The sequence below is a fragment of the Henckelia pumila genome, chromosome 3 (genome assembly GCF_033568475.1).
Source record: "Henckelia pumila isolate YLH828 chromosome 3, ASM3356847v2, whole genome shotgun sequence".
Classification (NCBI taxonomy): Eukaryota; Viridiplantae; Streptophyta; class Magnoliopsida; order Lamiales; family Gesneriaceae; genus Henckelia; species Henckelia pumila.
Genome location: NC_133122.1, coordinates 179,265,600 through 179,282,479, shown reverse-complemented (window position 1 = coordinate 179,282,479; position 16,880 = coordinate 179,265,600). Strand labels below are relative to the sequence as shown.

The following is a 16,880-nucleotide window of genomic DNA, read 5'->3' as shown; positions in this document are numbered from 1 at the left end:
TTCCCGATCCGATCCGAATATAAAAATAATATTTTTTAATTAAAAAAATAATTTTTTTTAATTTTATGTTTTAATATTAATGTTTTATAATTATATACCATATAATTTTTTTTATATTTATCTTTTTTAATATTAACATTGAGTTATAATTTTTTATTTTGTTTTTTTTATTATTATGAATAATTATATGTTTTTTTATTAATCAAGTTGTTGTTTTAGTTTATTTGTAATGTACTAAAAAAATGTTTTAGTTTTTTATTGGTTATATATAAAGAAATTTTAATTTATTTGTAATGTATTAAGAAATTGTTTGCTATTTTTCATAAATATTTTCATAAAATTTTTTTTTAAAAAAATATTATTCGAGATTACCCTTTCCCGACCCGACGAAATCCCGAATGTTCGGGATCCCGAACATTTGGGTCCCGATACATCTCGGTGCGGGATCGAAAGAAAAAAAATATCTCAATTTCTATCGGAACGGGAATCGGGTAAGTAAATTACGGGACGGATCTCGACCCGATTCCACGCCGTAATAATACATCCATACTTAAAACTTAAACGAAGAAACTTTTGTTTCTATACACATTCACTCTCACTCTATTTCCCCAACAAGAAGGGAAGCTTGAAAAGAAAGAAGAGGCCATTTGCTTGAGCGAGCTTTCCCTTGTTCCAGATGCTGTTCATGGAAGCTCTCCCCATTTCTCTCCTCTTGCTAATCTTTTCTCTTCTCTCAATTGCAGGTATCTGCATCTTTTTTTTTTTTAATCTTTTTTCTTACAGTATCAGTATTTCTGTGAATTGGGCAGCATTGTTTGAGTTCGATTTTTGCTGCATTGTTGTTCTTTTATTCTTCTTCTACTTCCGACACGTATATTCTGTGAACGAATTAATTTCATCAACTGGGATATGGCAGCATTTACTCAACTCTGATTTCTTTGGATGATATGGTAAAATTTGTTGGGGTTTTTGAATCTGCAGAAGGGGGAGGTTCCATTGGTGTAAACTATGGGCGGATAGCGAACAACCTCCCATCGGCGACGAAGGTGGTGCAGCTCCTGAAATCGCAAGGTTTGGATAGAGTGAAGGTGTACGACACCGACCCGGCAGTTCTCAAGGCGTTGTCCGGGTCGGGTATCAGAGTCACCGTCAATCTGCCCAACGAGCTCCTCTACTCCGCCGCCCGCCGCCAATCCTTCGCTTATTCGTGGGTTCTCCGCAATGTGGTCGCCTACCACCCAGCCACCGCCATCGAAGCCATCGCCGTCGGGAATGAGGTGTTTGTGGACACTCATAATACCACGCGCTACTTGTTACCGGCGCTGTATAACATTCACGAAGCGCTGGTGAAGTACGACCTCCATGAAGATATCAAGCTGTCGTCTCCCGTTGCACTCAGCGCGTTGCAAAACTCGTACCCCTCATCGTCCGGTTCGTTTCGGCCGGACTTGATCGAGCCGGTGTTCAAGCCCATGCTGGAGTTTCTGAGGAAAACCGGGTCCAAGCTCATGGTGAACGTTTATCCCTTCTTCGCTTACGAGTCCAATGCGGACGTCATACCGTTGGATTACGCCCTCTCCCGGGAGAACCCCGGCTTGGTGGACGCCGGAAATGGCCTGCACTACTTCTCCCTCTTCGACGCCCAGATCGACGCCGTCTTCGCCGCCATGTCGGCTCTGAAATACGACGACGTCGGAATCATCGTCAGCGAAACCGGGTGGCCGTCCAAAGGCGACCAGAACGAGCACGGAGCGAGCGTGGAAAACGCCGCCTCGTACAACGGAAACCTAGTCCACCGAGTCCTCACCGGCGGCGGGACCCCGGCGCGGCCGAAGGAGAACCTGACGGTGTTCCTGTTCGCACTGTTCAACGAGAACAAGAAGGAGGGACCAACGTCGGAGAGGAACTTCGGGCTCTTCTACCCCGACGAGAAGAAGGTTTACGAGGTTCCCTTCACGGCGGAAGGGGTGAAGAGCTACAGGGACAGCCGACCGTCGGGCGAGCAGAGAGTATCGACGGCGAGCGGGGAGAGCTGGTGCGTGGCGAAGACGGAGGCGGGTAAAGATAAGATACAGGAGGGTCTAGATTACGCCTGTGGGGAAGGTGGCGCCGACTGCCATCCGATCCAGCCAGGGTCCACGTGTTTCGATCCTAACACACTGGAGGCTCACGCTTCCTACGCATTCAACAGCTATTATCAGAAGAAGGGACGTGGCATCGGGACTTGCTTCTTCGGTGGGGCCTCTTATATTGTCACTCAACACCCCAGTAAGATTTCTTCTATTTTTTTATTATCATTATTATTATTTTTAAATCTAACATTTCCTCGAGCAAGCTTGAGGTCTCACTTTTGTCGCTAAATCAATAAATTGTTGGTATCAGTTAAATTGATCGTCGCCCTTCATCGACGCCTAGTAACACTATCTCCTAACAAAAATGAGATAGATATCGAGTTCAAGATCCCAAAAACCAACTCCTCAAATTATATATATATCATATGACATATAGTTGCTGGGAGACACGAAATAAATGGGTCATGTTAAGAGTTTATGGTAGTGGCTAACATGTGGTGTGTATTATTAATAGAGTAGTAGTAGATTGTGGTGGAATTGGGGTGGGCCCCAAAGTGGCTGGAAATTTAGGTGCACGCCAGCTAATTGGAATGCACGTGATTGACCCACATGAATCTATTCTTTATCCTCACCTTGTCTTCTTTTTGTTTTCTAACCGTATTGGAGAGTGTTACTCTAGAGGTAGCATAGACTCGCTCTACGTTTTACGTTTTGACAGTATTGTTTCAATCTATTTTTTGATAGAATAGAAATATTAGTTACTCTGTTATTGGTAAATTACTTTTAATCCTTTGGTTGTAGAGTATGGTAAATGTGAATTCCCTACTGGATACTGAAGTAACTGAAGGAGAAGAACCAAGTGGGCGAGGCAGACGAAGAAGCCATTCAAAGTCTCTTTTGTACGGATTAGTTAATGTAGCATCATCCCAATCCCATCCTTTGTTATGACATATTCTAATTCTAGATTTATATTTATATATATATTAATTTGGCCAAAAGTGGTCTATATAATTGACGTGCTTTGAATTGGGCAACTTCTGTTTGATATGGATAATATTGACTATTGATTTTATAAGAATGAATCACATATATGTATATATACCTAACCCACATATATTCGCGTACAATGTTATGAGTCGTTTGATGTGAGTGATGGGATATTTGATTGATTATGTTAATTTTGCAAAAAGTTTAGTTATAAATTGTTGTATTAGTCACACATCATTTATCATCTCACTCTTTGCACTTATGTTTTTTGAAAAAGCACACGTGTTAATCATATTCATATTTACAATAAAATAATAATAATATTTTTGACATATAAAAATAATATTTTTTTATAAGTGATTCAAAAAAGAAACTCGTTTCAAAAACTTGACTTGTGAGATCGATCCTCTCGGATGAGTTTTTGTGATCTTGAAAATATAAGAAAGTGCAGCATAAATTTTGAAAGGTCTTCACTTTTCATATTCTTTATAATGCTTTGTGTGCTTTAGTGATAGATAACGTTGGGGGAATGGAAACAACAGCAGAGGTTTCTTTTAGCTTTTTACGCCGAATCTTGGAATGACCATGAAATGTCCGCCTGTTTATTAAGGCACCGTTCTGTTCACGGTATTAATAATATATGTATATCTCATCTCATCCCACGTTCTTTTCATCATATTATTGATTTATATATTAATTATTTATTTTACATCAATCAAATCATTAATTATTTATCTAATATCAATCAAATCATTGAATTCAAATTACTATATTACCCCTTATAAATAATATAATTTTTATTTTATTTATTATTAAAAGGACAAAATAGTCATTTAACATTTTTATATAAAATTTAATCAATTAAATCAAATAAGCCATAATCTATCAATCAAATCCAATACAATTTTAACTATCATTTTTTATTTATTTTTTATTACATTATACTACTTATTTATATATTACTTATATCATACCTCAAACCAAACGGTGCCTAAGAATATCCATGCTTCAGCTTAACTTGTCAAAACAATACACATTGTGATTGTATACGCATCATACAAATTAAGAATATTAGCATCATATATCATATTACCTATACGATATATAATAGTCGAGTCCTTGGGAGAGAGATGACACAAATTTTTTTTTCAAAATTTATACTAAATAAATATGTAAATTTGATTATATTTGTGTACATTTTTCATAATTTTCTCAACTAACATTATATATAAGATAAACAATTTTTAAATTTATTCATACATTACTTAAGAAATAAAAAAATCATAATTAAAAAAACTAATGAAAAATAAAAAATATAATATTAATATATAACATATAATAATAAATATATTATATTATTTTATGCACATGCATCGGGTATGCACATTTATGCTAGCTAGTACTAGTCTTATACAACAACGGTGTCAAACTTTGTGAAAATTCTCTAAGTTACCTATTAATCTAATTTTGAAAAGGGCGGAAACTTTCGCTTTCATAGTAAAGTGAATAATATTGCCCCTCCATAATTGGCAATATGTAATCTTAATTCCAATTTGAATTTTTTTAAAAAAACAATGTGGATATGAAAAGTAATATTTAACTAAAAGAAATGAGTATTTTTTGAAGTAAATAAAGTATTAAACATTTAAACTATGGCATATAATATATATTTACAGTGTACTCAATTTTAATTAAATGGTAGGATTGATTTTTTTTTTTTGGTGATGCTCGGGAAAATATGGTTTGGTATATCACTGAAGAAGATTATGACTATCAAGTCATGCAATCGTCAGATTATGAAGTTTTGAACGATCGATTCGCCTGAAATCGAATGAATGAACACCAAAAAGGAGTTGAAGGACTGCTCTAATGAATCTCCTCCGATGCTTAATTCAAATTTTGTATCAAGCGCGTGCTAAAAAATGAACATACATGTTCCCGATGAGGTGTCCAAATTGGTGGATTAGGTAAGTTTTTTACAATTTTTCAAGAGTTCGATTTCCTCTACACTTTGTGCATACTCCTAGCTCTAATCATGTTTTATGTGCACTTAACGTAAGGGCAAAAATTTTGAAATTTTATAAAATTTTATTAAGAAAAAACTGAGAAATGCTTTCTAGAAGCTCTTTCAAACATTATCTAAAAACTTTTCTATATTTGGATCAAAACGGTACCAGAAGTAAGTTTATATTAGTCTCATTTCGTGAAGTATATAATATAGTTTATAATACCCGACCTCCTTCGATCTGAAATGCTTTATCCACTTCTCTCAAGCCTAGTAGGCATCCATCTTCCCCCTAAGATGCCCTCCGCACTCCTTGACTTTGTCTTCCTTACCAAACCTTCACTCACTTCTCATCTCGGTGTCCGACCTAAGCACCTTGAACCCGAGTTGAGCCTTATATTGAAAGAGTGGGTGCCCGGTTAGCCAACTTGTGGTTAAGGGCTTTTATGACTCTATGTATAAACAATCTTTGTTTAATATAATTTACATTCATTAATGAAATTTTCTTTATCTTTCTTCATAATGTTATATTGTGATATACTATTTTTGTTTTGATAAAGACCTTGAATATACTATAGTGTAAGTAAGATGAGATAGTGAATAAAGAGAGATCACTATCATGAAACACATCTTATAGTCACTGCATATTCTAAACAGTTACTAGTCAATTGAGCCGTCCGCAAATAAGGATAAGGATCGCTCGAGATCGAGACTAGCATTTGCGATGCCAAGTACCACGTTTCATTGGTATGGAACATAGAGATGTTCAAAGCATGCAAATGGATATTCATATGATGAATGATCGAACTACCCTATTCGAACTTTCCAAGTGGTTATTATTAATTGAGTGGATAAGTCCGCGGTTTTGGTTGTACACCATTAGTCCTTACTACTTGAAACATCATGGAGACTCTATATGCTAGTACTATACTTTGACTCGTTTACTGACTCTATGAGGGTCATCAGGTGTCGAGATTGGGTACAGTTACAACACATATAGGAGTCGATGCTTTGTTATCAAGGATTCACCACACGCTTGCGAGTGTGGATATCCTATGCGATCTGAGAAGATATTAGTGTGACAAATATCTGGCCAGAGTACTCGATCTGATTTAGGTTACTTGGTTTCCTAGTAGCACATGCGATGTCACTATTTGATCTTCAAGATGCATTGCATAGTTATCGAATCTCGAACGACTCTCGATGTACCAATGGTTGTTGATTCGATCGGGATATTTGGATGAAGGGACCGTACTGTACGCTAACCAAAATCTATTGATTCTTGCAGGCACTATCAGTGATACCTAGGGAATCATGGGGCGATGTTGCTAGACGCTCTTACCATAATTCGATGGGTAAGTCGAAAATTGTTGTTCCGAGTCACAAGGAATTGTGAGCCTACGGCTAGCTGTATCCCTGAACCATTGAGGGTCACACAAGTAATGGATTACTAATCTCCGTTGAGATAGTTAAATTTAAAGAGTTAAATTTAATAAAAGAGAAGTTGGACTTCAAAACTAAAGGGAGTGGAATTTCCTAAAATGACATAGGGATGGGCATTTTTGGAAATCACTGAATTCGGATTCAAAAAAATTATCTTGACTTTAAAAGGCGCAAAAATGGTTTCTGTGCACATTGGTGAAATCAGTTTATCAATCGGAGTCATGATAAATTTAATATTAATTTCTATAATAACAAGCTTGGCTTGTTGGGCTTAAGTTATAGATCATGAGCCCTAAGGAGTTAGTGTCCTAATAGACTTATAACTTAATCTAGTCTAAAAATTATATATATATATATATATATATATATATATATATATATATGTAGTTTTCGAAAATACTAAGGGATTCTATCTTGCAATTTTCGAAAATCATATTATATATTCTAAAGGGTTTTTTCGAAAATCCTGTCCCTTTTTGAGAGAATTCAGTCTGTGATTTTTATGAAAAATTACATTCTGAATTGACAGATCAAATCTATTTAATCTCTTCGATAAACATCTGATTGATTTCTAGTGCAATCAATCAGAGGGTTTCAGTTTTCTGTTCCTGGACCTAATTCCAGAGATTGATCGAGCAAGTCATCAGTTCCTGAGATTTACAACAAGAGCAGATTTAATCTGTTGGAGTCCATAATCAAGCCATAGCTTGAAGAGGTAAAATATTAATTGTTATTATTTTACTTGCATAATTTAATCGTTAGGATTTGATACCCATGATATGGAATCGTTCCATATAAAATTTTTTAAACTTCCGCTGCATCGGGTATCAGATCTATGATCTGAAAACGTGTTCCAACAGTGGTGTCAGAGATAGGTTGCTCTTAGATCAAACGATTAAATTAATCGATTGTAAAAAATTTTTGAGCCTCGGGTTTTAGAAAGGAAAACAAAAATTTTTAAAATTAAATTTGATGGGCATCGCTGCCCGGGGCAGCGACGGGCTGCCCGAGCCCATGCCCCACGTGGGGGCGGGGCTGCCCGGGAACGTCCCGGGCAGCCCGGAAAATTAAAATTTGATTTTTTAATTAGAATTTTAAATTTTTAAAATTTTAGTTTATGGTCCGATCGAAAATTTTTTTGATTGGTCCACGAGGAATCGGGTCAAATTGTTTGATTCCGAATTTTTTAAAATTGATTTTTGGATAAATTTGAATTTTTGGAAAATTTATAAATTTTATCCGTTAAATTAGATTTTATAAAATTAATTATTTTGGTACAATTGATGATAAGATATGATCTTATGTATATATTAGATAAAATTTGATTTTATCTTTTAATTATGTTGCCATTGCATGTTATCCAATGATTTAATTATTGAATTAAATATTGGATAACGGATGATCGATTGCCATGACCAATTTTGTAGATGTATATTAGGAAATTTACATTTGGTTTTTGTTATTGTTGTTGGGTTTTATTAATGGGTTTGGTTTATGGCCCAATTTGATTTGTCATTTGTAATAAAAAGTGGACCTGGTTTATGGCCCGTTCCCACCCTTAAATATGTATCCCCTACTTGTCATCGAAATTTATTGTAAATTTATTAGACTTAGTGGGAGATAAAGATTTGAAGACAAAGGTAGGCCCAACAGACAATAAAGACCGAAGAAATGTAAATTGGAAGCTCAATGTAATAGGATTGCATTGCATACTTACATATCACCTAGGATTGAACTTAGACTCGTGATTGGCAACCACGGGTCGATTAGTTTTGGGGTCGATCATCCTAAATATAATATATGATATTATTGTTGTATGCATGTTTAGAATAAATTGCATGAATCCCGCAAACATACAAATATGATATGATGAGACAATTTTTCAAAATTAAAAATTTCTTATTTTAAATATGATTTAAAACTGATATCAAGATAAACAAAAGGGAATTTAAATATTGTTTAAATATTCCTACCTTCCATCAATGATCAATGTATGAGATGCTACCCGCGGGCACGGTCCGGCTCATATTATTGGGGGGGCCCCGTTCGTCGAAAAGCTGTACATTGGATCGACACATATTGTAAGTTGGATGGAACTCCCATGGGATTGACTCATATTATTGGGGATCCACATGGCGACCGTCCATCACAACTTAATATTGATGGGTCATCTTGACATGTCACAATAAACAGCGTCATATTATTGGGCCCTTATTGGACATGAGGTAAAAAAAACATGGGGGTTGCTTTGGAAGCAATTGGGCTCTACCTTTTAAAAATCATGGTTGGCTGATATTATTCGGGACTATGATTTGTCAATTGGACTCCATGTTTCCACTAAGGAAACCAGTTTCTCGTTTTCACTAGAGGGTAGTGAAATCGTTAAAATAGTGGGAGTGAAATTCATAAAATAAATATCGCCATATTTTATGTCTTAGTAAATTAATTAAGCAATCACTGATTATTGTCTGTTTCTTTTCAGTATTTCATTACAATGAATTCACGCAATCCACTATTCTCAATTCTCGAACAAAACAAACTGACTGGCGCAAACTATACGGAATGGTTCCGTAAGTTAAAGATTGTTATAAGTTCGGAAAAGGTTTTCTACGTGTTAAAAAAGCCTCCTCCGAAAGAAGCCCCGGCTGATGTGAGTCCGGAAGAATTGGCCAAACTTGACAAATGGTGGGACCATGATATCAAGGCCAAATGTTACATGCAGACTTCGATGTCTGATGAACTTCAGAGGCGATTTGAGAATGCAGTGAATGCTGCTGACATTCACGATACTCTCAAGGAACGTTTTGGAGCTCAGTCAAGATCGGAGAGGTATGCCACCGTCAAAGAGCTCATGACATGCCGCATGCGAGATGGAACTTCGGTCCGTGAGCATGAGGTACACATGATTGGGCTCATTGAAAAGTTGGTTACACTCGATTTGACATTGGAGCATGAACTGAACGCGGACTTGTTACTTCTTTCTATTTCTTCGTCGTTTGACGGCTTTGTGATGAACTTCAATATGAACAAGATAGAGGCACCCTTGAAGAGACGGTCAATATGCTTGTGACTTATGAGGCCACATTAAAGAAGGATAAACCGGTACTCTTAGTTGGTTCCTCTTCTAACTCTAAGAAAGGGCCAAGTGGAAAGGGTAAGAAATGTTCTGCCCCACCCAAGAAAACTGTACCAAAGAAGAAGAACAAAACAAAGGCTTTAAACGTGAACGGATCTGAAGACGTTTGCCATCACTGCAAGAAACCTAGTCATTGGAAACTTAACTGCAAAGTATATCTCGAGCAGTTGCGAACTGCAAAGGGTATGTTTTACATTAAAATAAATGTTTCACTTAATACTACTTCTTGGGTATTAGATACCGGATGTGGATCTCACATTTGCAATGATTTGCAAGTGATGACAAGAAGTCATAATCTTAGGATGGGTGAGACCCAGCTAAGGCTCGAAAATGGTTCTAGAGTTGAAGCCAAAGCTGTGGGAGACGTTTATTTAGTTTTGCAGAACAATTTTAAGTTACTTTTGAGAGATGTTTTATTTGTGCCAGATTTGGTTAAAAACATTATTTCTGTTTCTAAGCTTGATAGAGATGGTTTTTCTTGCAATTTTATGAATGAGATTTGCAATATTTACAAGAATGAATGTTTGATTGGATGTGGACAACTTGAAAACGATCTATATAACTTAAAATTAAAAGACGTTTCAATTAATTATGTTGATAAACCGGTAACAACAAATAAAAGAAAAAACGATAGTCAAAACCCGGCAAACCTTTGGCATGCTAGGCTAGGTCATATTTCCTCAAGGAGGATGAACAAGCTAGTGGGAGAGGGCATGTTTGATATGTCTGATATTAACTCTCTACCTACTTGTGAGTCCTGCCTAAAAGCAAAAATGACTAAATCTCCTTTCAAAGAAAAACCTGAGTGTAGTCAAAATCTGTTGGATTTGATCCATACAGATGTTTGCGGTCCATTTAGTATTGGTACTAAATTTGGTCACACCTACTTCATTACCTTTACTGATGATTATTCTAGGTATGAGTATTTATATTTGATGAAATATAAGTCTGAAGCATTTGAAAAGTTCAAAGAATTCAAGGCTGAAGTAGAAAACAAACTAGGTAAGAGTATTAAAGTACTTCGATCGGATCGATGTGGATAATATTTAAGTACCGAGTTTTTGCACTATCTAAAAGAGAATGAGATTCTCTCTCAGTGGACTCCTCCTATGACACCTTAGCTAAATGGTGTTTCGGAGCGTCGCAATCGAACATTGTTGGACATGGTTCGATCTATGATGAGCTTCACTGAGTTTCCAGCTTCGTTTTGGGGCTATGCGCTTGAAACGACGGTATTGTTGTTGAATAATGTCAACACTAAAGCAGTGAACAAAACTCCATATGAATTATGGACTGGCAAAACTCCTAAGTTTTCATACTTGAGGATTTAGGGATGTCCTGCTTATGTGAAGCAGACAGTGGGAAATAAGTTGGATAGTCGATCCACCTTATGTTATTTTGTAGGGTATCCGAAGAATTCAATCGGATATTATTTCTATCATCCTACTGAAACAAAAGTGTTTGTTTCGAGAAATGCCACCTTCATGGAGAAGGAGTTCTTACTTGATAAGAAAGGCAAGATGATGGAACTTGAAGAAATTCGAGAAGAACCCGAGATACAAAATAACGATCCCACACCTCAGGAACCATTAAACGATACGCCTCTTTCTAGAAGATCCGAGAGGACTTTTAGACCTCCTATTCGATATGGTTTACTTCTTGAAGGGGATCAAAGTGAACCCGACATTGGATGTGATCCAAGAAACTTTAAGGAAGCAATTTCTGATGCGGAATCGAACTTATGGCTTGAAGCTATGCAGTCGGAAATAGACTCAATGCATACAAACCAAGTTTGGTCTTTAGTAGATCCTCCCAATGGAATTGTTCCAATATGGTGTAAATGGATATATAAGAGAAAACTTGGGCCTGATGGTAAGGTATTTACCTACAAGGCACGATTGGTCGCAAAAGGTTATACTCAAAGACAATTTGACTATGATGAAACTTTTTCACCAGTCGCAATGTTCAAGTCCATAAGAATCCTTATTGCCATAACATCTTGGTATGACTATGAGATATGCCAAATGGATGTGAAGACTGCATTTCTTAATGAAAACATTAAAGAAGAGATTTATATGATGCAGCCTGAGGGATTCACATCCATGGGAAGCGAGCATAAGGTATGCAAGCTTCAGAGATCAATTTATGATCTCAAACAGACATCAAGAAGTTGGAACCAAAAATTTGATGAAACAATAAAGGATTTTGGTTTCATCAAGAACCCGGAGGAACCATGCGTGTACAAGAAAGTAGTTAAGGATGCTGTGATATTCTTAGTACTTTATGTTGATGACATCCTACTCATTGGGAATGATGTAGGAATGTTGCAGTCAACAAAGATATGGTTATTAGGTAGATTCTCGATGAAAGATTTGGGTGAGGCGTCCTATATTCTAGGAATACAGATCTATAGAGATAGATATAAGAGAATGATTTGACTCACTCAAGCTACCTACATCGACATTATATTGAAGAGGTTCTCTATGGATGAGTCCAAGAGAGGACATCTACCTATGTGTCACAGAGTTTCTCTATCCAAGTCTATGTCTCCCAAGACAGATGAAGAGATAGAGAAAATGACACACATACCATATGCATCAGCCATAGGTAGTATCATGTATGGGATGATATCTACCAGACCGGATGTAGCCTTTGCTCTGAGTGTCACGAGCAGATATCAGGCCAATCTCGGTCAAATGCATTGGAAAGCTGTGAAGGATATTCTAAAGTACTTGAGAAGGACTAAGAATATATTCATGGTTTATGGAGGAAGAGAATTGAAATTGGAAGGCTATACCGACTCTAGTTTCCAAAGTGACGTGGATGACTCGAAGTCAACCTCTGGATTTGTATTCATGCTCAATGGCGGTGCTGTCTCTTGGAAGAGTTCCAAGCAGGACACCACAACGGATTCCACCACTGAGGCAGAATACATTGCAGCATCAGCTGCTGCTAAAGAGGCCGTTTGGATGAGGAATTTTGTCCAAGCGTTGGGCGTAATTCCTGAAGCTGTTGGTCCAGTCCTAGTGTACTGTGACAACACTGGTGCCGTTGCTCAGGCAAAGGAACCAAGGTCTCATCAAAGATCCAAACACATACTGAGGAAATACCACATCATCCGGGAGATCGTGGAAAGAGGAGACATCACTGTCGAGAGAGTGACCTCTGCAAACAATATCACTGATCCACTTACTAAGCCCTTACCAGGACCATTGTTTGACAAACATCGCGAAACAATGGGACTACGTAGTATGACTAGTTGGCTTTAGGGCAAGTGGGAGATTGAAAGAGTGGGTGCCTGGTTAGACAACTTGTGGCTAAGGGCTTTTATGACTCTATGTATAAACAATCTTTGTTTAATATAATTTACATTCATTAATGGCATTTTCTTTATCTTTCTTCATAATGTTATATTGTGATATACTATTGTTGTTTTGATAAAGACCTTGAATATACTATAGTGTAAGTAAGATGAGATAGTGAATAAAGAGAGATCACTATCATGAAACACATCTTATAGTCACTGTATATTCTAAAAAGTTCCTAGTCAATTGAGCCATCCGCAAATAAGGATAAGGATCGCTCGAGATCGAGACTAGCATTTGCGATGCCAAGTACCACGTTTCATTGGTATGGAACATAGAGATGTTCAAAGCATGCAAATGGATATTCATATGATGAATGATCGAACTACCCTATTCGGACTTTCCAAGTGGTTATTATTAATTGAGTGGATAAGTCCGCGGTTTTGGTTGTACACCATTAGTCCTTACTACTTGAAACATCATGGAGACTCTATATGCTATTACTATACTTTGACTCGTTTACCGACTCTATTGGGGTCATCAAGTGTCGGGATTGGGTAGAGTTACGACACATATAGGAGTCGATGTTTTGTTGTCAAGGATTCACCACACGCTTGCGAGTGTGGATATCCTATGCGATCTGAGGAGATATTAGTGTGACAAATATCTGGCCAGAGTACTCGATGTGATTTAGGTTACTTGGTTTCCTAGTAGCACATGCGATGTCACTATTTGATCTTCAAGATGCATTGCATAGTTATCGAATCTCGAACGACTCTCGATGTACCAATGGTTGTTGATTCGATCGGGATATTTGGATGAAGGGACCGTACTGTACGCTAACCAAAATCTACTGGTTCTTGCAGGAACTATCATTGATACCTAGGGAATCATGGGGCGATGTTGCTAGACGCTCTTACCATGATTCGATGGGTAAGTCGGAAATTGTTGTTCCGAGTCACAAGGAGTTGTGAGCCCACGGCTAGCTGTATCCCAGAACCATTGAGAGTCACACAAGTAATGGATTACTAATCCCCGTTGAGATAGTTAAATTTAAAGAGTTAAATTTAATGAAAGAGAAGTTGGACTTCAAAACTAAAGGGAGTGAAATTTCCTAAAATGACACAGGGATGGACATTTTTGGAAATCACTGAATTCGGATTCAGAAAAATTATCTTGACTTTAAAAGGTGCAGAAATGGTTTCTGTGCACATTGGTGAAATCAGTTTATCAATCGGAGTCATGATAAATTTAATATTGATTTTTATAATAACAGGCTTGGCTTGTTGGGCTTAAGTTATGGATCATGGGCCCTAAGGATTTAGTGTCCTAATAGACTTATAACTTAATCTAGTTTAGAGATTATATATATATATATATATATATATATATATAGTTTTCAAAAATACTAAGGGATTCCATCTTGCAATTTTCGAAAAACATATAATATATTCTAAAGGGTTTTTTCGAAAATCCTGTCACTTTTTGAGAGAATTCAGTTTATGATTTTTATGAAAAATTACATTCTGAATTGACAGATCAAATCTGTTTAATCTCTTCGATAAACATCTGATTGATTTCTAGTGCAATCAATCAGAGGGTTTTAGTTTTCTGTTCGTGGACCTAATTCCGGAGATTGATCGAGCAAGTCATCAGTTCCTGGGATTTACAACAAGAGCAGATTTAATCTGTTGGAGTCCATAATCAAGCCATAGCTTGAAGAGGTAAAATATTAATTGTTATTATTTTACTTGCATAATTTAATCGTTAGGATTTGATACCCATGATATGGAATCGTTCCATATAAAAATTTTTAAACTTTCGCTGCACCGGGTATCAGATCTATGATCTGAAAACGTGTTCCAACATATATACCCAAGCCAAGCCTCATGGATCCTGATTCATTTGGCATTAGACCTATTGGGTTTATAGTAGAAAATCAAACAAACTGAATCGAGTCGAATAACAGTAAAAATATATGGCTCGAGTTCGGATTGAATCAAGTATATTCGAGTTCGAGTTCGATTCGAAAATCGAAAATTTCAAATATTTTGGCCCGAGTTTGGCTCGAAATAAAGTTCGAATTTGGATCGAAATATTCGAACATATTCCTGAACTATTGTTCGGATATTAAGGTTTGAAACTTCGTTCAAAAGCTCGAAATGTACGAAAAAGTTTGAAATGTGTATATATTTATTATATTATATTAATAAAATATTAAAACTCGCGAACTATCAAACAAAATAATTTTGAATCGAGCTCAGCTTGAAAAAAAATTTGAACATGTTTGGATTCGGCTCGAGTTCGACAACTTCGAATATGAATCAAATATTTATCGAACCGGCTGAAAAAACTCGCGAACAAGCTCGATTCATTTACACCCTTAGGACATTCTTGATACGAGGGAATGAGGTGGGAATGGACATTCCGTGTTCACCTCATTCCCTATACCCATACTTGGTTTGTCATTGGAATGGGAATGCAACCATTCCATTCCCAATCTCATTCCATTCCAAAGTCAATTCCATTATTACCTTATTCCTTTTCAACGTACCAATCGTGCCCTTAGTTTATAGGCTTGACAGACTTAACTCACTGATCAAGAGGGTTTGTTTTAACATGGATTTTCATATCTCTATGACTCTCTCTTATTGAAAAAGGTTTATGCTACTACACTACATGGGGAATGACGACACATTTGTTTTATTTTCTATGACATTGATTATATTTAATATTCATGGTATAACCCATCAAAAAAAATTATTCATGGTATAAAAACCCGTCCAAAAAAAAAATATTCATGGTATAAAATATTAGTTTCCCAGATGTTAAAAGGAAGTATTCCGAAGTCTGAAAACTTGTACGTCAACAACAACAACAACATCAACAAAGATGAACAAAGTCGAGGCGAAAGAAACTCTCTATCCGCAAGACGAAATTGCCCGTTAACAGTGCGCAACGTTGGCGGCAATCGTCTCTAAGATACAACGACTATTAAATCGAGATATAGCAGCATAACAAATATCTCGATCTTCGTCGAACTAAAATAAGTGTCAACTTTAACTTTGTGAGAAAGAGGGAAGAATATGCAGAGAAACTCAGAGAAATCAATCGTTTGATGTTATAAGATATTTCAGATATCTCTCTATGCGTTATAACAGTCATATATATATATATATATATATATATATATATATATATATATACTATCACTCCAAAAAACACGTTTTATGGCGTAAGAATGCAACCCATGACAAAAAAAGCCCAGAAAAGACGTGACTTTTCGAACTGCAGACGGTGCGCTCGATCGGTCAAATTTAACCGATCAAGCGCCCAACTTTGGCCCAACTTTATGCCTCGGAAAAATAGTGATATGAATCTAGGAGGTGCTCTAAGATTCATATTGTTCCAAGAATTGTCCCGTGATTTGCCCTCAAGAATTGAAGGATTCGGGATCCATGGAAATTTAGTTGGAGAACATGGAAATAATTTTGGGAATTATTATAAAATTGTTGAAGCTAAAAAGATCAAGAAAATAAAGAAGTTTTGGAAGCAACTTCGTAGCTGCAGCATGTCCGCGCCATTGGAATCGCGCGCCCGAACTATCGGTGAATTTCGACGAGTCAATGTGCGAAGGTGACGCACGCCCGCGCCTGGAACCTGCGTGCCCGCGCTGTTTTGGAATTTTACAAGATATGAGATGCGATGCTGACGCGCGCCCGCGCTACTTAATCTTACACACACTTCGGAGTGTTTGTGTGTGTTCGGGGATTTTTGATATATTATGTTATTTTGAGTGTTATAAGTCTATTATAAAACTTCTAGATGATATATTTGATATCTTTTGCAATATTTTTGCATTATCTTTAGGATTTTGGAATTATAATCCAACTAGGAGATCTTTAGTCTAATTCTATTAGGATTCCTCTTTT

The 16,880-nt window shown here is 36.7% G+C and overlaps 1 protein-coding gene across 1 annotated transcript; it reads left to right on the top strand.

The window, feature by feature from the left end:
• Window positions 1–532: 532 nt before the first annotated feature.
• On the top strand, window positions 533–3,161 carry LOC140890867 (glucan endo-1,3-beta-glucosidase 3-like). Its single transcript, XM_073299000.1, has 3 exons — window positions 533–743; window positions 982–2,268; window positions 2,874–3,161. The coding sequence occupies exons 1-3, from the start codon at window positions 677–679 to the stop codon at window positions 2,906–2,908; spliced, it is 1,389 nt and encodes a 462-aa protein (XP_073155101.1). The 5' UTR covers window positions 533–676; the 3' UTR covers window positions 2,909–3,161.
• Window positions 3,162–16,880: the final 13,719 nt, after the last annotated feature.

Excerpts from the sequence above, each read along its gene's own strand:
- LOC140890867 (XM_073299000.1), top strand. The coding sequence starts at position 677 with ATGCTGTTCATGGAAGCTCTCCCCATTTCTCTCCTCTTGCTAATCTTT. Across the intron at positions 744-981 it reads TTCTCTTCTCTCAATTGCAG|AAGGGGGAGGTTCCATTGGT; the intron begins GTATCTGCATCT and ends TTGAATCTGCAG. Across the intron at positions 2,269-2,873 it reads TATTGTCACTCAACACCCCA|AGTATGGTAAATGTGAATTC; the intron begins GTAAGATTTCTT and ends CTTTGGTTGTAG.